At 33.0% G+C, this 25,068-nt stretch overlaps 1 protein-coding gene across 1 annotated transcript in view; it reads left to right on the forward strand.

The window, feature by feature from the left end:
• Positions 1–12,507, forward strand: part of LOC107491366 (uncharacterized) — a 31,678-nt gene extending 19,171 nt beyond the window's left edge. Inside the window, exons 10-15 of the mRNA XM_016112214.3 lie at positions 10,045–10,161; positions 10,243–10,390; positions 10,521–10,613; positions 10,691–10,759; positions 11,938–11,980; positions 12,125–12,507. Of these exons, the coding sequence (XP_015967700.1) occupies positions 10,045–10,161; positions 10,243–10,390; positions 10,521–10,613; positions 10,691–10,759; positions 11,938–11,980; positions 12,125–12,225 (571 nt within the window). The 3' untranslated portion in view covers positions 12,226–12,507. The remainder of the gene's footprint in view (positions 1–10,044; positions 10,162–10,242; positions 10,391–10,520; positions 10,614–10,690; positions 10,760–11,937; positions 11,981–12,124) is intronic.
• The last annotated feature ends 12,561 nt before the right edge of the window (positions 12,508–25,068 follow it).

Below are 25,068 nucleotides of genomic sequence, written 5' to 3' on the forward strand. Positions count from 1 at the left end.
TGGGGGGTGGTACCTGCAAAGACACTCCGATGCCTAAGTTAGCAAGAGTGCAAGCAGGTCTTAGAGAGTATTGGACTTAGAGATACCTGAGGGAGTGTCAGTGTATTTATAGAGATGAGCCAATAACCACCGTTGGTGTAGTGCCGTATCTTTAGGGTGGTAACCGTCCCCATTATCTTGGGGAGGTTAAGATATGGCTTTATGAGGCGGTTAGAGAGATTTTAGGGGCGGTTACTCATTTGAATGAGTGTTTATCTGCCAGCTAATCTTTCATCCGACCTCTTCTGACCAAGTCGTGGTTGACACCGACTTCTTATGTGAAGGTCGGTACTTAGCTAGGCTCTAATCCTTTAGATTAGGCCTTTTAGTTGGACCTGGGCCTTTGTATTGGGCCAGGGTATGAACAATAGGTTTTCATTGGACTTGACAGTGACAAAGGTGAGAGGGACACTGCAACTTATAATGAATTTTAACTTTATTTAAAAAAAAAAGAGTAAAACCCCACTATGGTCTTTAACTATTTCGTTAACTCTCATTTCGCCCCTCATCGATTGGAAAATGATATTGCGGCTTCCTAATGATTAATTTCGTTAGACATTCTACTCCTTCCGTTAATATTTTCATCCATAGTTAACGGATTTTGCCTATATATCACGTTAGTTGATGACGTGTCAAGGAACCATTCCAAAGGAAAAAATGCTTCCTGCTATGTCAACAATATGCTGCAGTAAAATAGGACAATTAAATTCCTGAAAAATCTTGTAGGAGATACTTAAACCCCTAACTAATTTAAACATAAATCTATAATGAACCATGAAGTAGGACAAGTATCCCTAAATTTCAACAAGTCATTGTACCTGCTATTGCACTAATTGTTGGCCTTGGTTGGTAGTAGCCTTAGTTCCTTGCTGCTGATTCTTATTCTTCTGTTGCAAAGATCCTATTTGATGACATGTGCAAAAAAGGGTTGGTCTCGAATGGTGTTACTTTTACCATTTTGATTGATGGACAATACAAATATGAAAAATTGAATTGGCCTAGAAGAATTTTCAGGTAATGATCAATTAAGGCATTAGGCCGGACTTGATCACGTGCAATATGCCGATCAATGGCCTTTGTAAGATCCGCGATTTGAAAGAAGCTAGAGAACTTGTGAACGAGATGAGTAAGAGATGTTTAAAATCAAACAAGATCACGTTCATAACATTAATAGATGGATATTACAAAGAGAGGACATAAAATTTGTATTGGAGATCAAGAAAGAAAAATTGAAAGGGATTGAACTTGATGAGGTAGCTTTTTTACGCTCATATAAGGACTTTGTAGAGAAAAAGAAAGAGAAGGAGGAGCAAGGAATTGAGGCTGTTGTCAACCAAGGCCAGTAACCAGTGCAGCAAATACAATGGCTTGTTGAAATTTAGGGATATTTGTCCTATTTACAAGAATAAGGGAGATATACAGAGTTGTCAAAATTATAGAGAGATCAAACTCATGAGCCATACTATGAAATTATGAAAAAAGGTTATAGAATGAAGACTGAGACAAGAGACAAAAGTAACAGACAACCAATTTGATTTTATACCAGACAGATCCACCACTGAAACTGCATACCTGTTACGAATGATCATGGAGAGGTATCGTAGTAATAAAAGGGATTTACATATGGTATTTTTTGATTTGGAAAAAGCGTACGCTAGGGTGTCTAGGGAGATCTTATGGAAGCTTTTGGAAAGGAAGAGAGTAAAGATCACATATATTCGTTCAATTAAAAACATGTATGATAGAGCTACAACTAGTATGAAGACTCAAGGTGATGTGACAGAAAAATTTTCTATTGGTATAGAATTACACCAGTGATCATCCTTAAGGATATACCTTTTCACATTAGTCTTAGAAGTTCTCACAGAGCATATCCAAGAGCCTGTGCCATGGTGTATGCTTTTTGCTGATGATATCGTCTTTATGGGAGTCATGAAAAGACTTAAATAAAAAGTTAGATTTATGGAGAGAAGTTTTAGAAAAGTGTATGGTCTCGGCATAAGCCGTAGCAAAGCGAAATGTATGGAATATAAGTTTGGCCGTCGAAGAAAAAACCCTAATATAGAGGTGAAGATTGAAGAAAACATCATAAGAAAAGTTAAAAGTTTAAGTATTTTGATTGCATCATACAGGATAATTGAAAGATTGAATATGATGTAAATCATAGGATCCAAACAAGTTGGTCAAAATAGCGGAGTGCGTCTAGTTTTATGTGACAAAAAAGTGCATTTAAAATTTAAAGATAAATTCTATCGCACTATTATCAAATCGGCTATACTTTATGGTACAGAGTGTTGGGCTGCCAAAGGAGCACGAACATAAGTTAAGTATGCCAAAGATGAAGATGTTGAGATAGATGAGTAGTCATACGCAATTGGATAGAATAAAGAACGAAGATATGAGAGAGAGATCACCCAGTCAAAATGGTGGATGAGATGGAAGATGGATAATGGGTAGAAGATAGAAGAAGACCTAGAAACACCATCTATGAGGTGGTCAAACAAGATTTACATGTAAACGGTCTCTCTGTAAACATGATATATGGTAGAGTTCAATGTTGTCGTTTGATCCATGTAGCCAATCCCACCTAGTGGGACAAGACTTTGTTGTTATTATTGTTGTTGTCCTACTTCATGGTTCATTATGGATTTATATGTCTATGTTTAAATTAGTTAGGAATTTAAGTGTCTTCTAAAATTTTTTAGGGGTTTAATTTTCCTATTTTACTGCAGCGTATTGTTGACACAGCAAAGGACGTTTTGTTCCATGTAATGGTTCCTTGACACATCATTAGTTAACGTGATACATAGGCAAAATCCGTTAGCTCTAGATGGAGATATTAATGGAGTGGGTAGAATGTTTGGCGAAATTAATCGTTAGAGGCCACAATATCATTTTTCAATCGACGAGGGGTGGAATGAGAGTTAGGAAAATGGTTAAGGATCGAGATAGGGTTTTACTCTAAAAAAATGCCGATAACAAAAATTGAACTATATGTAAACTCAATATATAATTTCTAGTGTACATCATAAAATTATTATTCATCAGAAAAGATCTTGAAATTCATGATTATTACAAATAAAAATGAGAAGAGTTACTAACCTTGATCCATGATGACAATGGTAGTAGAAAGAATTCACTTTGTCTATTCCTTTGCCTTTTTAATTCTTTCTTTAATTAAGTTATTGATGGTGAATAAAGAAAGACTTTATTCGTAGGAAGAGAGGACTGAATTCTGGTTTGATTTTTATAAAAACTAACTTCTATAAAGTTGGTTACATTTTTTAAATAATCATATAACTTTCTTTATTTTATTATTTAATTAAATATTTATTAAATCAATAAAGTAAGATACATCATACACGAGATATAATATAATTTTTACATTCTCCCACTTGGCTCATATGTCGTTATTTCAATTGATGGTTTAAGAAATACATTTATCATAATACGCATCTCTAAGCAATTACATGCATAGCTTAATTTATAATGATAAAAATAGAACTAACATGAGTCATAGCGATTGTACGTCACCTATTCAACATAGTCACATTTTTAACATGAGCCATAATGAGGAAGTATATAACATAGTTAGTCCAACAATAATATCTTTATTGTAAGACAATACCTGCTTATTCTAATCCTATTATGGATACAACAAATTGAAAAATCAGGTAATACAGAAACATTAATTCATTTAAGCTCAAATTGTCAATATTCATACAAAACAAACTTCATTAAACATATATTGATTCTATAAACACATAATACCAATCTTTTCAATAGGACTAGTAAATGTTTTGGGCAGTAACTCTTTAGTTAAAGGATCAACAACCATAATATTGGTGTTAATGTGCTCTATTGACACTCTTTGTTTCTGAACTTCTTTAATGATAAAGTATTTCAATTCCATATGCTTAGCATCTTTGGAATACTTTTCGTTTTTAGAAAAGAAGACTACTACAGAGTTATCACAATAAATTTTCAACGGCTTAGTAATACTGTCAACAATTTCAAGCCCTGAAAAGAAGTTTCGCAACCACTTAGCTTAAATCATGGCCTCAAAACATGCCACAAATTCAACTTCCGTTGTAGAAGTAACAATTACTGACTACTTCACACTTTTCTATGATATTACTTCTCCAGCTAACAGATACAAATGACCAAAAGTATATTTTCTTGTATTTACGCAACCGGCAAAATTTGAATTTGAATATCCAATCACTTTAAGGTGATTATATCTTCTATAAGTAAGCATGTGTTCATTTGTCTCCTGTAGATATCTTAAAATTTTCTTTGCATCTTTCCAATGATCCAATTTTAGGTTACTTTGGTATCTATCAAGCATACATCAAACTCTCAACAACATATACATATGGAATTCTTTCCATCTGTTTCCGTCCCAAATCATTCTTTGGACATTACATGAGACTAAACGTGTCTCCTTTTTGAATTGGAACAGGTGATGCTGAGCAGTGTGTCATTCTAAATCTCTCTAATACTTTATTAATATATGATTTCTGAGACAATCCTAATAGTCCTTGTGATCTATCTCAAAATATTTCAATTCCAATCACATAATTTGTCTTATCCATATCTTTCATTTTAAAGCTATTAGAGAGATATTTTTTAATCTTGCTTAATAGACCAAGATCATTAGATGCAAGCAAAATATCACTAATATATAGAACTAAAATAATAAATTTACTCTCACTGACCTTAAGTATATATACTAATCAACAATATTTTTCTTAAATCCAAAAGTTAGAATAGTATCATTAAATACCGTTGATAGTGATTTCTTAAGTTTACATAACATGTGCTTTTTTCTTTCAACTAAAAATTCCATTGGTTGGTCCATGTAAACATCTTCTGAATTTTCATTAAAAAAGCAATTTTTACATTCATTTGGTGTAATTGTAAATCATAATGAGCCACTAAAGCAAGATAATTCTTAAAAAGTCTTTTATAAAAAACTGGTGAAAAGTCTATTTGTAATTAATATCATCCTTTTTGACTAAAACCTTTGACAACAAGACAAACCTTGTAGCGTTCAAGGTTGCCATGAGAATTACACTTAGTCTTAAAGACCTATAGACACCCAACTCTCTTGCATCTTTTAGGTAATTCCACCAGGTTCCATACTTTATTTGTACCATTGATTTAAACTCATCTTTCATGGCGTCTAACCATTTTATCAGCATTATTACCATTAATGACTTATGAGAAAGAAAGTGGATCATTAACAATACTCAAAATCAATTTCTAACTCTTGTAAATACACCACATAGTTATTAGAAATAACAAATCTTTTTCTTTAAAATTTTCATAACACCATTTCTTGTGATTCTATTATCGGCTCTTCATTAATCATGGGAATAATAAGTTCTTGTTCCTCTTGATTGTTATTTAGTCCAACAACAACAGGATTAGTAATCTATTCATGTTAATTGTTATTGGACTCAATAACATGTGGAATAACAACTCTAGAAGTAGAAGTACAAGTTGAAGGAACTTGTATTCTTACTTCTTTAATCTCCACATTTTGTGAAGTTGTACTTCCACTGGTCTCGTCATTCTCAATGAAGTGTGCATTGTCAGTTTTAACTATTTTTGTACTATGAGTAGGACAATAAAATCTGTACCCTTTTGATTTTTCTGGATAACCAATGAAATATCCACTAATTGTTCTTGCATCAAGTTTTTTTTCTTGTGGATTATAAACTCTTATTGCTCCTGACATCCCCATACATATAGATGCCTTAAACTAGGTTTTCTTTCGGTCTATGACTCAAAAGAAACTTTAGGAACTGTCTTACTAGAAACCCTATTCAATAAATATATCACAGTTTTTAAAACATACATCCACAATGATATAGGTAAAGATGCATTACTTGTTATTGTCCTAACCATTTCTATTAAAGTACGATTTTTGTCTTTTTGATACACCGTTTTGTTGAGGTGTACCTAGCATTGTGTATTGAGCATATATACCACATTTTTCAAGAAATTTAGCAAATGGACCTGGATTTGTCCTCTTTTATCATATCTTCCATAATATTCACCATCTCTATCAGATCTGATGATTTTCACCTTTTTGTTCAACTGTCTTTCAACTTCATTTATATAAATTTTTAAAGCATTAACTGTTTGAGATGCATCATAAAATAGATAAATATAACCATAACGTGAATAATCATCAATAAAAGTGATAAAATATTTTTTTATTGAATGAGTTTACATCAAAGGGTCTACACATGTCAATGTGTATAATTTCAAGAAGTTGGGTACTTTTTGTAGCTCATTTCTTTGTGTATTTTGTTTGCTTTCCTTTAATATAATCCACACAAATATTAAGATCAGTAAAATCCAAATTTGTAAGGATGTCATTCTTTATCAATTTGTCCATTCTTTTTTTTGGAAATGTAACCTAAACATTTATGCCACAAGCAAAACGTTCATTCACTAAATTATGTTTAGTGCCAACTTTATGATGCAAAGTCACAAGTGATTCAGCATATAAATCATCAAAGTTAAATTTATATAAACTATCAGAAAGTATGCTAGATCTAATAATATAGTTGTGCTTAAACAAACTGAAACAACTATTATCGAAATTAAAGGAGTATCTAGTAACATCAAGTTTAGATAAAGAAACTAAATTTTCAGAAATACTTGGTACATAAAAAATGTCTAGCAAATCTAAATGAAGTCCAGTGTCAAGAATCAAACTATAAGCTCCAATAGCTTCTACTGGAACTTTATCTTTATTTCCCATGTAGACAAACTTTACATTTGGCCTTATGGTTCGGGTTGTAAAGAATCCTTGCATAAATTTAGAAACATGAGTTGTACCTCCAGAATCAATCCACCATGTATTCTGAAGAACTTCAATTAAGTTTGATTCAATAGATATATAAGCATAATTAAGTTTAATACCTTTCTTTTCAAACTAAGTCTTCCTCTTTAGACAATCATTTTAAAAGTGTCCAGATTTCTTGTAAAAATGATACTTGTCTTTCTTCTGGATTTCAGAAAAGGACTCAGCCATCTTTAATTTATGGCCCTTTTTCCTTTCCATGCTTTTTTCCAACTTTCTTCCCAACTCCTTGATAGTTCAAGTAAAGGATGGAATGATTTCCTTGATTCTTAAAGTCTGGTTTCCTCTTGAACTAACATGCTATGCAACTCATGCATATTCTATTGTCCTTCATGGTATTATAGTTCATTTGGAAAGAACTATACTCAGATGATAATGAGTTCAAAATGAACTGTACAAAAAAAATTTTATCCGCCTCCATTTCTAAGGACTTAAGTATTGTTGCAATATTTGTCATTTCAATGACATGCTCATGCATAGTACGGAACCATCAAATTTTAGGGTGGTCAAAGTACCCATTAATGTCTCAACAAGAGACATATCAGTAGTTTGGGAAGGACTTGATGTTTGTTATGCTCATTTGTATGAACATAAGACTATATCTGTTTGACTTTTTTCAAACTTTATAATGAGCTTTTTTTTCATTACTACTAAGAACAATAATAGCAACAGATTTCTGAATTTGAAGTGCCAAATCAAGATCCAATACACTAAGGTGAAATTAGACTTGTTCATACTAATAAAAAAAATTCAGCCCATTGAATATTGGAACAGACATAGCATGCGAATGTAATGCAGAATTGCTACAATTAACACATACTTAATATTAACACTAAGTCATAAGATAACACATTATTCAGATTCAAAAAGCATTTATAGAAACATTCAAAGTATATTAATGTTCTCCTTTAAGTGATATATCAAATATACAATAACACAATAATATTAATAAACTTAACTTTACTTAGCAAAGATACATGCACCAATTAAAAATATTTAATATCTTTGAATTTTTAGATACTAGTAATAGCACACATATATGCCTACAATCATATTCATTAATTATAAGATCAACTAATCAACCTTTGGGTGATCCTTAAATATTTCATAACAATGAACTTTAATTAACATATAAATAATTATCATTTAATATCTATTTTATATGTAATTGACACAAATTTATAAACTTGAAATTAACTAAAATTTTTAGATTTGACCATTTTAGTGATTAATAAATCTCAAATTTTTAATACAAAACTTTCTTTTATTATTACGAAAATAAAAGACAAAATCATACTGCATATACATTCATTTACTAAATAAAATATATGATTACTAAAGAAAGCAAAATCTACTGTTTATAATGGTCAATTATGCATGTGAACATGATATGCAAGCATAAATACATAATAGCGTAGCGTAACTTCACGAAAGTAATATGCCATGCCTTGATCATTTAATTCATACGACATTCATCATATATATGTGCAAACATTGTAATCCATTATGATCATATAAATATCTTGCAATAAACAATCATACACGAAAACATGTAAACTGAAAATATAGTTACAAGTTCCTATAACTACAAATTTCATGTTACATTAGTTTTGCAGTAAAAATTTTATTTTTATGGATAATCACAAATTTCATAACCTAAAAGCTTTAATACCACATGTAAACTAAATATATAATTTCTAGTGTACATCATAAAATTATGATTCATAACTCATAAGAAAAAGATCTTGAAATTTATGATTATCACAAATAAAAATGAGAAGTTACTAACTTTGATTCATGATGAGAATGGTATTAGGATGAATTCACTTTGTCTATTCCTTTGCCTTAATTCTTTCCTCAATTAAGTTATTAATGGTGAGTAAAGAAGAAAGACTTAATTAGTAGGAAGAGAGGACTGAATTCTAATTTTCTTTTCATAAAAACCAACTTCCATCAAGTTGGTTACATTTTTTAAATAACCATACAACTTTCTTTATTTTATTATTTAATTAAATATTTATTAGACCAATAAAATAAGACATATTACACACATGAGACATAATATAATATAATTTCTTACACTTTAGACCTTTTGATCATAAAAGTTCAAACAGCATATTATAAATCATGTCTCATAGAAGTTTAAGTTGTTAGGTATAGGCAAAGTAAGAATTTAATTTTGTTTTGATATGAAGTCATAATGTGTTTTTCCAAAAGTACTCCATGTACACTAAAAATCAACCACTAAATCACCCACCATGTATTTATATATATTTATATTGATTCACACATTTTTCCAACTAAATAATCATTTATCAGAATAATAGAATAACAAAATCTGCAATGGATGAATAATCAAACTTGTGTACAGTAGTCTAACCAACTCTTTTATAAGATGTCAAATCCATGTATCTATTCTCAGTATCCAATTCATGTAGCATGGTTCATTTTTAGTCGTGCATAAATATATTGTTTGGAATATTTTCCACATGGCATCATTTCCAAATAACTATGAGGTGTATGGTTCAGTGGCGACATAAAATATTGTACAAGTAATACATTTCACACAAGAAACATAAAAGGTTCTAATTCTTTAGTATAGAATCATTTATGGTGGAGAAAAAATATAAGAGAAGAAAAGAGAATTAAACTATTGGATACATAATTAAACTATGATATGCATAAAACAACTTGAGCGAAAAGAAAAAAAAAAAGACAAGGTACTTTTACAAGAAACATGGTAATTGGGCAACACAAGGTTCCACCCCTGCTGCTGGGGTATGATGCATGGTAGATGCATCAGAATGCCAGTACCAGGGAGAAAGAATTTTTTCTTATTTCAAAACCATTTGTAATTGTTTTTTGTGTATAATTTTATATATAGGATCTACTTCTTTTGGTACAACTTGAGCCTTGTGAATAACGAGCTATTGCCTGCTTCATTTCTCTCTTTTAGTCTCTCAGCTTAGCGTTCATAATTGAGGATATATTTTTCATCACATATTGAGATCATTAAGCTTTTGGAAGAAATAAATCAATAACATACAGCGAGAGTTTACTTTCTGTTTTGTAGCATTAGAACCATGGTTCATTGTCACATCTGACTTTGAAGAACTCTTCTGCAGGAATCTTTCTTCCGATTATGTCAGATTGGATCAAGATATCCTCTCACCTCTTGCAGGGAAGAAACAGTTATACATTTATGAAACCAAAGACTTCTGGGAACAAATCAAAACTCCTGGGTATGCCCGAGTAATAAGTTACTTGTTCATAGTTTCCTTAATGGGGAATTATCATTAGAAATGATGACTTAATTTCTGCAGAATGTCCATAAAATGTTCTGCCTTGTATCTTTCCCAATTTCGTCCCATCTCGCCACAACTATTGGCAAATGGAGATGGTATTAAGAAAGCCAGCATCAGTGGTGATGTTTATATTCACCCATCTGCTAAAGTGCATCCAACAGCAAAGGTTAATGTTTAAGAGCTTTGAAAATAAATAAATAAAAACAAATATTTTATAAAAAAAAAATCATCTGCCACATTAGATACCTTATGGCATGCAAAATTGCAAATTGACTTATGCAAGTGTCATTGAACAGATTGGCCCTGGTGTATCAATATCTGCAAATGCTCGTATCGGAGCTGGTGCAAGGCTCATAAATTGTATCATCCTAGATGATGCAGAAATTAAGGTTGGTTTACAATGTTATCAGTTTGAAATGCATCACCATTTCCACTATGTTGTTTTATATTTTGTTTTGTTTAACAGGAGAATGCTGTTGTCATTCATGCAATTGTCGGATGGAAATCTTCTATTGGACGCTGGGCCCGTATCCAGGCAAGTTTATAAATTTTGATTTTGATTCAAATAATTCTGAAAACTAAACCCATGTTTTGTGTTCTCTCTTAGAACAATGTACACCATCTGTATATCTGATAGATTGAGGCAATTAGAAACTTAGAATAATTCATTATAATGTCATTAACTTTGGAAAGTAGATATTCACATTTATGAATAGTACTACACACATCTTCAGCCCGAGCACTAGAGCATAATCTGCTACTACATCGAATAACATTAAGCGTAGAAAAGGCATGGCTTAGTTTGCTTTATTTTTCGAAGAAATGCTTAACAACTAGCATTTAGTTGTAATATGATTTTGACAAGAGATATGTTATTTGTACTCATTCTGGTTTCATACACTGAGCCAATACATACCACTATCATTCTGATAGGTAGCGTTTGTTTTGAGGTACTTAGACAGGGATTGAGAGACTGAGACTCAGTATCATGTTTATTGGTTCAGAGACTGATACTAAAATTTTTATCTCTGTCTCCAAAATTTCAGTATTTCAATACCTCCAAAAAGTGGGGACACAGAGAACTAAAATTTTTAGAGATGAAGACTGAAACTTTAATAACATTTTATACCTAAAATACTTTCATTTCAATTAATTAATTTCAATTTCATCCTTTGTACAAATTAAATTAGAGTTTCATTCTTGTTTCAATTTCTGTCTCCCATTTTGCAGCAAACAGAATATTGAGATTTATTTCAATCTCTGTGTCTTAGTCTCTGTCTCTCAGTTTCAGTCTTTCTGTTTCTATCTCTCCACCAAACATTACCATAGAGCGTGAGATCCACATGACATGGGATGGGTCACACACCCCATCCAATAATGGAAACTTTTGTCAAACCAATATATGGCATAGACACCTTCATAAAGAAATGGGTTGTTGTCAAACATCCCTATGACTATAACCGAATCATTTTAAATCTTGGACAACATTGAAATTTAACATTATATGCTTTTGTTGGCCTCATATCAAATGTAATTTCCAATTAAGAAATCCATTCCCCGAACTAGCCTCTTGCATTTTTATAATCAATCATGTTGACGGCAATGTGCCACATTCATTACCTCTTGACAGTGTTACTTCATTGCATTTTCACCTTCTATCGTTATATTTCATTTATTTTTCAATGTATCGGCTAACTTGATAAAACAATTCAGGCTAGCGGAGATTACAATGCAAAACTTGGGGTTACTTTGCTTGGTATTTTTCTTAACCACCTCTGAATATTGTTTCTCATTTATTTATTTTTATCCTAAATATTTTCTTGATGTTAAGGAAGTATGAAAGAGAAAAATTAAACGTACTAATTGTGCGAATTTTGCTCGGTTAATTTGGTGAATCCAGGAGAATCTGTGATAGTTGAGGATGAGGTTGTGGTTGTTAATAGCATTGTCCTTCCACACAAGACCTTAAATGTGAGAGTTCAAGATGAGATTCTTTTGTAAACTCCCTTATTGCTTTGCTCCTAGTATTGGCCTCTTCTTTTGCTTGTGATCTTGCATGGGATTATGTATGATTTCTAGTTTTGAAGCCAAAAATGGCTACATTTGTGCTTAGTACTCGATTCCATGCACACATCAGCGGTGCTATCAAATGAAATTATTAGCAAGTATATGACATTTCTTCAGCCATTTTCTTATAGTAGATATTAAGTTTTACAAAACTACTATATGGACACAAAATAGTCATTATGTATTTGTGTATAAATATATGTGGTGTTTAATTTATTTTTAATATATATTTTATATTTCAATATATATTTTATACATGTGACTGATTTGGTAGCTAATTTTTAACGTATACATTGCATGGTTGTAATTTTGCATTGAATGGCATTTTAATAACTAGTTCATTTCAATAGTTAATCTATAATAAATTAACGGGTTAAGTACTTTTTTCGTCCCTAAGGACTGGGGTGAAAATCAAATTCGTTTCGGACCTTTTTTTATTAAAATTATCATCAACGTTACTAAACGTTTTAAAATCATTCTTTTCATAAAAAATAATAATGCTTTGACGATTTTGCCCTTAAAACAAAAACAAAAAACCCCTCTCCCCCACCCTCATCACTAACCCCCTGTCCCCCTGCATCAACGCACATCTCTTTCTCTCTCACTCTTTCTCATCTCTAACACCACCCACTACCTTTAACTCTAACACCAATCATAACTCTTTATCTATCACAATGTCAGCCACCCTGGCACCCTCTCATCTAAACAACAACAATAAATGACAATAGCAATTCAATTTTAAAGCGAAAATCACAAACGGTTAAGCGGCAGTGGAATTAGTTAGATGGAGTGTGGAAGAGCTTAATGGCTTCGAATACCGGCGTCATCTCAAGCAGAATTTGGTATCACCGGAATAACACCTACACTTGGTAGGCTCCAACGGCAGAAACGACGAACCAACGACAACCACGATGAACTAGCAGCAACAACGGCGAACGCGGCAATAACCCCTCCTTCTGTCGCATACCTTCTCTCTCTCTCTCTCTCTCTCTTCGGTGAGCCAGTGGCAGCAGCGGCTTTCCTCCTCGTTGTACTTTCCGTCGCATTTCTAAACCCTCACTTTCTTTGTTGGGGCTTGTTGAGGTCTGAGTGTGGTTTTGTGTTGGGTGTTGGGTTGTGTTGGATAAGGGATTCAAGTGGAAAGAGTTAAGGATAATTGGTGCTGGTGGTGGTGGGTGGTGGTGGAAAGAGAGAAAGACAGAGAGAGAGAGATGATGATGAAGATGCAGGGGGACAGAGGGAGTTAGTGGAAAAGAGGTTTTTTATTTTTGTTTTAAGGGCAAAATCGTCAAAGCATTATTATTTTTTATGAAAAGGATGATTTTAAAATGTTTAGTAACGTTGAAGATTATTTTAATTAAAAAAAGGTCGGGGACGAATTTGATTTTCACCCCAGACTTTAAGGACGAAAAAAGTATTTAACCCTGAATTAATTTTTTCTATTAATCTGTATGATAAATTGAGCTCACCTACTCTTGTTACAATTATATAGCTGAAACTAAAGAAAATCTTTTCTGTTAAGCGATGAACTCACCTCACATTTTATGTGATATGGAACGTAACCCAAATTAAGATAGAAAATTAAAGAAAGGGACTTCTCTACTTCAATTTGATTTTCTGATGCAACAGTTAAGGGAATCATTCTACTTCTCTCGTTCATATCTAAGTTTCTTAAAAAAATTCATTCACCAAAAATTAAGGGAGAAAAAGTGGCTATCATGTTTTAAAATGTTTTTATACCTCATAAGTTTAAAATCCTAACCCATAAGTTCACTAAAATGAAAATGGGTCAAATCATAACTAGGCCTAAAACAAAAAAAACAAACTAAAATAAAATAAACATAAAATAAATACTAATAAAGTGATGTCTATTTAATTCATCTTGACTAATAAGAGTCTTCAATGCATCTTGTAAATAGTAATACGTTTGACTTTCCATAATCGTTAATCATTGTCTTGCTCAATTCTTGATGCATCTCCTGAACAAATGATTTAGCCATGTTTGCAAAACCTTCTTTTATTCTCTTACTTGTTACTCTTGTAATTGGACCGATTAGCATATGACAGTTCTCAGTTTGTCCCACAGAGCTCGTATCATTCCCTTCCTCTTGAAAAAGATTTCATCCTTGAATCTGCATCCAAATTAAAAAGAGATAGGTCAGAGACATTAAAAGTAGCTAACACATTATACTCATTTGGAAGGTCAATCTTGCAAGCATTGTTATTGATCCTTTCGAGCATTTGAAATGGACCACCACCCCTAGGGGTCTAACTTGAATTTTCTTTGAGTAGGAAACCTCTCTTTTCTCAAATGAACCCATATCCAGTCACAAGGTTCAAAAACAAATTGCGTCAACCTTTATTCACCCTTTGAGCTGTCAACCTGTTTTTCTTTTCAAACAACTCACTTGCTTTCAAGTGCATTACTTTAACCTTTTTAGCTTTACCTTTTGCATCTAAACTAACAAGATCACTCAAAGACAAAGGTAATAAGTCCAAAATAGTTAAATGATTAAAATCATACACAAGTTCAAAAGGAGAAAAATCTATAGAAGAATGAATGATTCTATTATAAGCAAACTCAATAAAAGGTAAACAATCTTTTCAAGGTTTCAAATTCTTGCCAACAACAGCACGTATAAGGTCCCTAATATTCTATTTACTACTTCAATTTGACCATTAGTCTAAGAATGAGAAGTAGTAAAGTATAATAATTTTGTGTCTAATTTACCCTATAAAACTTTTCAAAAATGACTCAAAAATTTTACGTCACGATCAATAACAATAGTTTGGAAAACACCATGCAAGCGCACAACCTCTCTAAAGAACATATCAGCGATATTTGTAGCATCATCAATTTTATGGCATGCAATGAAATGAACCATTTTACTAAACCTGTCTACCACAACAAAAATTCTATCTCTACCATTCCTAGTTCGAGGCAAACCAAGAACAAAATCCATAAAAATATCAATCCACGGATGCACAAGAACAGGTAAGGGGGTATACAAACCATGTGGTAAAAACTTAGATTTACCCTATTTATATGCAATACACTTAACACAAAATTTTTCAACATCTCTACGCATGTGTGTCCAGTAAAAATATTCAGATAATACATCCAATGTCTTATACACACTAAAATGACCCATCAAACCCATTATATGATTCCAGAACAAATAAGTCCCTCATAGAACAAGCAGGCACACAAATTCTATTACCATGAAATAGAAAACTTTCATGTCTATAAAATTTGTTAAATGCACCATATTCACAAGAGGCATAAATAGAAGAAAAGTCAGAATCAGTTGCATATAACTCATTTAAAAACTCAAATCGTAACAACTTAGAAGTAAGTATAGTAATCAAAGCATATCTCCGAGATAAAGCATCAACAACGACATTTTCTTTACCTTGTATAAAGGTAATCACATAAGAAAATGTATCAATGAGTTATACCCATTTAGCATGTCTTTTATCAAGCTTATCTTGTCCCTTTAAGTGCTTCAAAGATTCATGATTCGTGTGAATCACAAACTCCTTAGGTAAGAGATAGTGTTGCCAAACCTCCAAAACCCGAACCAAAGCATATAATTCTTTGTCATAAGTTGAATATTTGCACTGAACTAAATTCAACTTTTCACTAAAAAAGGAAATGGCTCGTTTTTCCTTCATCAAATCAGCGCCTATACCAATCCCAAAAGCATCACATTTGATCTCAAAGGTTTTATCAAAGTTTGGTAAAACAAGAATAGGAGCAAAACACAAAATTTTTTAGAGTATGAAATGCAATTTCTTGTTCCTTTTCCCATTTAAATCCAACATCTTTTTTGATAACCTCTGTGAAAGGCATAGCAATGGTAGAAAAATTTTTCACAAATCTCCTATAAAATCCAACTAACCCATGAAAATTTCTTACCTCAGAAGCATTCTTAAGCGTTGGTCATTCATGAATAGCCTTCACCTTTTTCTCTTCAACCTCAATTCCACTCACACTCACAACAAAAACCAAGAAATACAACTCGATCAATATAAAATGTGCACTTTTTAAGATTGGCATATAATTTTTCTTTTTGAAACACTTCCAAAACAGGTAAAACATGTGACAAGTGGTCAGCCAAAGTGCTATAAATGAGAATATTATCAAAATAAACAACAACAAATTTACCCAAAAAATTCTCGCAAAACATGGTTCATTAGACGTATAAAAGTATTAGGTGCATTAGTTAGCCCAAAAGGCATTACTAACCACTCATATAACCCATGTTTTATTTTAAAAGCGGTTTTCCATTCATCTCCTAGTTTCATTCTAATATGATGATACCCACTTTTCAAATCAATTTTAGTGAATATACATGCACCATATAACTCATCAAGCATGTCATCTAACTTGCGGATAAGATAAAGATACTTTAGTGTAATCTTATTGACTACACGACAATCCACACACATCTGCCAAGTATCATCCTTCTTTGAAACCAATAAAACTGGTACAGCACATGGGCTTATACTCTCTCTGATGTGACCTTTGGCAAATAACTCCTCCACTTGCCTTTGAAGCTCCTTTATCTTTTCAGGGTTACTCTTATAGGCAGGTCTATTAGGAATGCTAGCACTAGAAATAAAATCAATTTGGTGCTCAATCTCTCGTAATGGAGGCAAACCACGTGGCACGTCAATAGAACAGACATCTACAAATATATGCAAAAAAAAAGACAAAGCTATTTGGCAAATTTAGGTCAAGTTCAGTATCAGAGAATAAAGCATCCCTAAACCGAACCAAAAACAAAGCTTTCTTGCCTATAAAAGTACTCTTTAAATCTCTCTCTTTTGTAAAGAAATACAATTTGCTCTCAACTCTCTTACTTTTCTCTGTATGCGCAATAGTCTCATGACATGTACTCTTTTCTTTCTTTTCACTCACCTTTAGGTCTTTTGTTCTATTCTTTTCTCTCATAGCCTCTTTTCTTTCTGATTTTTCAGTGATCTCACATCCCATTTTTTTCTTGGTATCCTGTTGGAGCTTTAACTGGTCAATGTAAACCTCCTTAGTGTAATGGAGAAAGAGTGATCTTACGACCATTAAAATCAAAGGAGAACCGATTTGTGTAACCATCATGGAATGCTCAACGGTCAAACTGCCAAGGTCTCCCCAATAATAAATGACAAGCTTGCATTGGCACCACATCACACAATGTCTCATAAACATAATTTCCAACAGAGAATGTAATTGTCACCTACTTGTCAACCTTGATCTCAGCATTTTCATTCAACCACTACAACGTATATGGTTTAGGATAGTGAACACATGTCAAACACAATTTCTCTACCATAAGTGTACTAGCCACATTAGTTTAACTCCTGCCATCAATAATCAGACTACGTACTTTTCCACCCACCAATCATTTAGTGTGAAAAAGATTTTGGCATTGCTCTAGGCTATCTTCTATTACCTGCAAATTCAAAGCACGTATAACAACAAGAGATTCACTATAGACTGCAAACTCAATATCACCATCAGACACAATATCATCCCCTCTAATAACCATCAATCTCCTATTTGGACAATCACTAGCATAATGACCCATATCATGACACTTGAAGCATTTAATATCTCGGTGCCTAGAAGTAGCAGAAGAAGAGTTAGAAGTACCTTTCTTCTTTGTAGCATCAAACAACTCCTTGGGTTTAGCACCCTTAGTCTTTGTTGTGTCAGCACTACGAGACTCCCACTTTGGATTAGCATGAGACAATCCCTTAGTGCTCTTCTTTATTGTTGCCTCTCTACCTTTATTGTCATACTGACTAAATCCTCCCCATCTCCACATAATGATGTAAGTCTACCACATCAGCAGTTGCTCTATTTTTTTTAGATCATTGTTATAGAACTCAACCCAAGTTGGGGAGAGAAGATTTAATTTGTGAATTATCTCCTTCGGCAATGCCATCAAGGATAAACCTAAATTAAACAAAATACACATGGCACTAAAAACGTTAAGACACTAACAACCAAAACATAAATGACCTTTAAACAAACAAATAATGAGTAACATTATATGACAAAACATGAATAAATCTATTTAAACCACCTACAAATTGTGTCATAGTAACATCAGTGTCCTCTTTGTTAGGATTTGGTTGAATTAGTCCCACATTGCTTAAGATAGCAAATGGAGTGGGTGGCCTAGGCTATAAATATGAGGCTAAGTTCTCCATTTATTTTTGCACCAATCAGAAATACTTTAAGCTTGTATCTGATTTTTCTTTTCCTCTGTACTCTTTTATTAGAGAGTGTTGTGAGGTGTAGTTAAATATTTGCTTTGAGAGTGTGGGTGTACTGGGGTGCCGGTGTTAGAGAGAAAGAAGTTTATGTGTTGTAACAATTTTCATATAGTGATATTCTCTGGTTGTCATTTGACAACGGCCGTGGTTTTTTCTCCGATAATTGGAGTTTCCACGTTAAATTCTTGTGTTGTGATTGTGTCTATTTTATTTCTCTGTCAAAGGTGTTTTCTCAAGGGGGGATGGTGTCTTATTCCCAACAAGTGGTATCAGAGCTTGGGTTCGGTGGGATTTATTCTTAGTATGCTCTGTGGTTGCAGCCTAGTCTGACCTTCCACATCAGAAAAGAATTTTGTCCTGTAGCTTGAGGTTGATCTTTGGTTGTTGTTGTTGTTGCTGGAAGGCAGTGTGACATTGTGAGAGTGCAGTTTGGAAAGGTTCTGGCTAAGGAAAGACCTGGTATTTAAGTGTGTCCATTGTGACCCACCTCTCTTTCCTGGGGACCCTTCCTAGTACACGGTCTACAATTGAGTTATACTATTCCAGTATATGGTTGCAACAATGTCAGGATATTCAAGTGCTGTGAAGCTTGAAATAGAGAAATTTGATGGAAGAATCAATTTTGGCTTGTGGCAAATACAAGTCAAGGATGTGTTGATACAATCAGGTTTGCATAAGGCGTTGAAGGAGAAGATCTCTGGTTGCTCTCTCTATGAGAGAAGATGATGTTCTCTAGAAGACAAGAAGTATCCTTATGGTATTACCGCACTGCCATGGATAAGGATAAGTTATGGCAATCGGGTCCACAATTGCACACGGGCATTGGTTGGCGTTGAGATGCAAGGTGTGTGGCGGAGTTAGGTCGATGGCTGAAGAACTTCCAGGAAAAGCCAATTTGGAAGTTGCATCATGAATTTTCAACAAGGTTTTGATCTGTACCAAGGCGAAATGCTTGGAGTGGTCTAATTTCAAGTGAGTATACTTTCATGGGGGAGCATGATAGTTCTCTGAACTATGATTGTCGGTATAGACAATGACAGCAAAGAATTGTCGGTGTTGACAATGGAAGCTGAAGATGTGTGACTATTTCAATCAAGATGGAGATTGTTAGGATTTGGTTGAATTAGTCCCACATTGCTTAGGATAGCAAATGGAGTGGGTGGCCTAGGCTATAAATATGAGGCTAAGTTCTCCATTTGTTTTTGCACCAGTCAGAAACACTTTAAGCTTGTATCTGATTTTTCTTTTCCTCTGTACTCTTTTATTAGAGAGTGTTGTGAGGTGTAGTTAGATATTTGCTTTGAGAGAGTGTGGGTGTACTGGGGTGCCGGTGTTAGAGAGAAAGAAGTCTATGTGTTGTAACAATTTTCACATAGTGATATTCTCTGGTTGTCATTTGACAACGGCCGTGGTTTTTTTCTCCGGTAATTGGAGTTTTCACGTTAAATTCTTATGTTGTAATTGTGTCTATTTATTTCTCTGTCAAAGGTATTTTCTCAAGGGGGAATGGTGTATTATTCCCAACAGTCTTCTATGTTGCCAGTGATCATAAGCATCTCCATTTCTTTATGATAGTTTTCAATGGACTTGGAGCCTTGAGTCAACCGATGTAACTTCTAATGCACTTCACTGTAGTAGTACGAAGGTACAAATCTTTTCCTCATGAGGCACTTCATAAGATCACAAGTCTCTATAGGGTGATCATCATTCTGCCATCTTGTCTTTACTAGTTCATCCCATCAAAGCAAGGCATAGTCAGAGAATACAACTACTTCCAAACGAACCTTCTTTGCCTCAGAGTAATTATGACAAGCAAAAATTCTTTCCACCTTACGTTTTCACTCCAAATAAACTTCAGGATCATTTCTCCCTTTAAATGGTAGTATTTGCATCTTGATGGCATTGATATTGCTAGCTTGACTTTTGTGTCAATGTGTTATATCCCCATCAGATTCATCATCAGAAGGTACATGATTCTGACGCTGAATCTGAAAAGTTTCTTGTTTAGTATTCTTGGACGATGTTTGTGTCACCTCTTGCTTCCATGCTTTCAATTCAGTCAAGTAATTAGTTAAGTATTGAACAGCCATTTGCATCAACTCCATGTCAACTAAAGTATCTTCTGAATGAGCCATTATAATAATGAACCTGTAACAAAAATGTTATAGAAAGGACCTCACAATCACTCTCTCACTCATTTCACTCAAGGATGGACACTCGTATTTATTCTCAAAATTGGCTTTTACCCTCTATTGAACGCACCACTCTTGAATCTCTTTGGCTGTTGCACTTGAGAATCAAATAAAACAAGAAAATAGAGAGAATTCGACACCACGATAAGAGGAAAAAACTGGAAAAAAAAATGACAAAGACACAGAATACAAAGAGTTAACAACAACAATAATAATGGTGTTTTTTAGGTTTATTTTTTTATTTTTTATGTTTTTGAGTTTTTTTTACAATAACACAACTCTTTTTTTTTTTTCACTGAATGCTTTTTTTGTTTTATTTTTTTTTATACCAAATGTTCCAATTTAACTTGTACAAAAAGTTGAATTAGAAGGTAATAGTAAGAGATCCTTCAAAAAAACCTAATGTTATGGATAAACAAAAGGAAATCACAAATAGTAAGAAAATAATAAACAATAAAAAAGACAATAACAAGAAGGAACAAAAAGAGATGAAGAAAGACACGAAGATGAACAATGAACGACGCAGAAAATGATGCGGGATTTTTTCTTAGGCATACGACAGTTCTCAGGTAATCCCACAAAACTCGTATCATTATGTTGGAAATGTATTCAGAGTTTAATGTAAATAAGAATTTAAAATTAAATCATTTTCATGCAACTCTTACTAAAAAGTTAAGGAATTTAAAATAAGAATGCACATAGGTTAGGTTGGACGAGTTGAGTTAAATCTGAACCTAACCTAACTTGATTACTTTATCAAGCAATTCTTTAGAACTTCAACTCAACTCGGTGATGATCCATGAATTGGCAGTTCAAATCAAGTTGACCTGAAGCTCAGATATTGTAAAAGTTTGGATAATATATATATATATATATATATAATATTCAGTAGGAGTTACATTTTACTTTGGTCCTTGAAGTTATACCAATTTAATTCTTGAGATTTTAATTGCTATATATATATATATAATATTCAGTAGGAGTTACATTTTACTTTGGTCCTTGAAGTTATACCAATTTAATTCTTGAGATTTTAATTGCTATAATTTGATATATAATATTCAGTAGGAGTTACATTTTACTTTGGTCTCTGAAGTTATACCAATTTAATTCTTGAGATTTTAATTGCTATAATTTGATCTCCTCCTCCATATTCAAAAAGTGCATCACATTAGTCTTTTATGTATTTTTCATCATCAGAATTCAACATTGTTAGCAACGTGGCCTAACATTTGCCACACTGGACATGTTAATGGCTAGCTAAACTGGATAAAAGTATAATTGCACTGATTTAGTCCATTTTTTCCTTTTATAACCTAAATCATAGAACATTATTTCCAATTTTTTTCTTTTTCTTCCTCGTCTTCTTCTATTTTTTTTTTCGTTGTTGTTCTTTTCTGTTTTGCATCATTGCAGGTCTGGGATCATGATTTCAAGTGGTAGCCAAAGTTCCATATGCTCAACCGTTAGGTCTCAAAGTCGAATTAGGGCTTCGAGAGTACCAAAGTAGTGTGGCTACGGGTGCCGCCCTGTTCTTAGCTGGTCAATGACATATTCCAATCCTAACAAGTTATTTTTTGGATGCCTAAACTACAATGTGAGAAATTGTGCTTAATTATTTCAGCTTTACTAATCAGTTTTGTCTGACTCCTAAAAATTTGTTGTTCCAAAATACTGAAAAGATGTGGTGTGAATTGTTTGTATGGACTGATAATGGACAAGAATAGGTGGGTAGAAGTGGAAGTATGATTCTACATAAGAAATTGACTAAATTAGGCTAGATTTTGCTTGAAAAATTGGCAAACTGAAAGCTGAATTGAGAACTCAAAAATTATAGATTCAATTATTACTTTTGGCTGTGTTTGTAATGTTAGTGGTGGCTGCTATGATGTTGTTTTTAAAGGTTTAGGTAGAATTTAATGTGATAGTGAAGACAATATATGATATATGAAAGAAAAATTTGTCATGGTAACATTTTTAACTTCTTATCCATGCTATCGAGTTAATCTTTGACACATAATTCGTATTCACGAATCTCAAAAAAAAAAAAATAGATTTCAACCATTTAATAATCATAAGTAAACGTTGTGATAATAATTACACAATGTCTTAACATGAAAAGAGTACCATAAATCTATAACATTTAATATATTAATAGAATAAATAATCTTTTTTAACCATAAAAAATTAAAAGGGTGACAATTCTAACCATGAATAATTTAAATAAATTTTGTAACCATAAAAGATTTACTCTATTTGACATTTCTAACCATACAAGTCAATTTGTGAGATGCGTTATTAGCTTCTCATGTGAATATTACTAATCCAACGTGTTAATATATTATTTTAATTTAAAAATAAAATAATAATTCACTTTTTTCCTGAGTGAGAACTGAGACTATTGGGTTCCAAAGTTGAAACACTATGGAAAAAACTTCTCCATCAATGGTGATTGCCATTTTCTTCTAATCCAACGGACTTCTTCACTCTTCACTAGCATTCTTCATTTGCGAATGTCCTGTGTTCGTCGTTCCTCACTCTATAGCGGCCCTCTCTCTCGCGTATCCATCCTCTTCATGTCGCCATGTCAGTCTTTGCTGTCATCATCTGCAAAAAGGTCTCCCCTGTCGACATGCATGAAAAACTGAAGTTGTGGGTGGGAATTAAAAAACAAAAAAGAATTTGGAGACATACCAAACATCAATTGCAATTTCTTCAATTTCTCCCGTCTATAAATAATTAGAAGCACGAGGTTGGCGATATTATCTGTTGGTTCCAATCACTCAAAAGGAGAGGGAGAAAGTAAATACCCAGAGAAAAAAAATGATTTTAATTTGGGTTCCTTTTGCTTTTTTATTATGATTATTGATTATGATGGAGAGGATAGTGAATTCAGCAAAAACAATAAGAACTAAGAAAAGATTTTTGCTTTAGCTGCCCAAAGTTGCCTGAAATTGAATTATTATTTTATTTTCAAATTAAAATAGTATATTAACACGTTGGATTAGTAACAACCATGTCAGAAGTTAAACAAATGGCCCATCTTACAAATTGATGTTTAGTTAGAAATGTTAAATGGAATAAATCTTTCATGATTATAAAGTTTATTTAAATTATTCATGTTTAGTATTGTCAATGGCTTAATTTTTTATGGTCAAAAATAACTCTTTACTCTATATCAATATCCTAATATCTGCAATTAACAGTAACATTTTTCACAGAATAAGATATCAATTCTTATCCAACAAAACATCAAAAATAAGGGATTTTAATTACACACAATATCCATCCATCAAAAACAAAACAAAAAGCATAATGTCGTATCCTAACATTATCCACAATAGATTATACAAATACATCCACATGATCACTTCTTTCGTAAAGTTGCTTGAATCTGGGAGTTGGCACAAACTTCATAAGATGTGGCTGAACTTACTCTTTGCAAATAGATCTACAGGGATAGAACCAGGTAGTAGCAAGGACTTCCTTCTTAGGGCTGGCAATGGGTAGGGTAGGGTAGGGTTTAGACCCTACCCTAACCCTACCCACGGGTTAAAAATTTCATTAAAACTCTACCCTACCCTACCCGTGGGTTGAGAATCTCTCAACCCTAACCCTACCCGCACCCTAAAATTTTAAAACCTACCCTACTCTACCCTACCCGCAAAAATATCAAATTTTTTCAAAATAAATATAAAATTCAATTATTTCGAATTTTATACGTATTAATAACATAAAAAATAAAAAACTAATGCTCTAAATTACTTAATTAACTAACTAGTTTTGTGGTTGTTCACTTATTATAAGTCATTACATAAGAGAGGTTGTGGGTTCAACTCTCACTTCCTTCACTATATAGAGAGATTTTTATAAAATATGTGTTATATATGAAGTGCGGGTAGGATAGGGTAAGGTACACCCTAAACCCGTACCCTACCCTACCCGCAGACATACCCAGACCGTACCCTACCCTACCCGCTGCGGGTAGGGTAGCCTACCCTACCCGAACGGGTTGGACCGGGTTGGGTACCCGCGGGTAGGGTATGAATTGCCAGCCCTATTCCTTCTACTTTGTAATTTTGGTGGACTTATTAGTAGTGCCTACTTGAAGGAATTGATTAAAAAACTTTAATCAAATTGTGCAAATAAACATAAATAAAATAGATATAGTAAAATTGAACCACCTCTTGAGAGTCTTGTGCATCATAGTAATTTTGAGATAGTTTAATCTCAACTTTCTGGATATCAGTAGGTTGAGATGCACCATTTGGAGAAGGTGCTTGAGTAGGTTGTAGTGCATTAT

This window comes from Arachis duranensis, chromosome 5 (genome assembly GCF_000817695.3).
Source record: "Arachis duranensis cultivar V14167 chromosome 5, aradu.V14167.gnm2.J7QH, whole genome shotgun sequence".
Classification (NCBI taxonomy): domain Eukaryota; kingdom Viridiplantae; phylum Streptophyta; class Magnoliopsida; order Fabales; family Fabaceae; genus Arachis; species Arachis duranensis.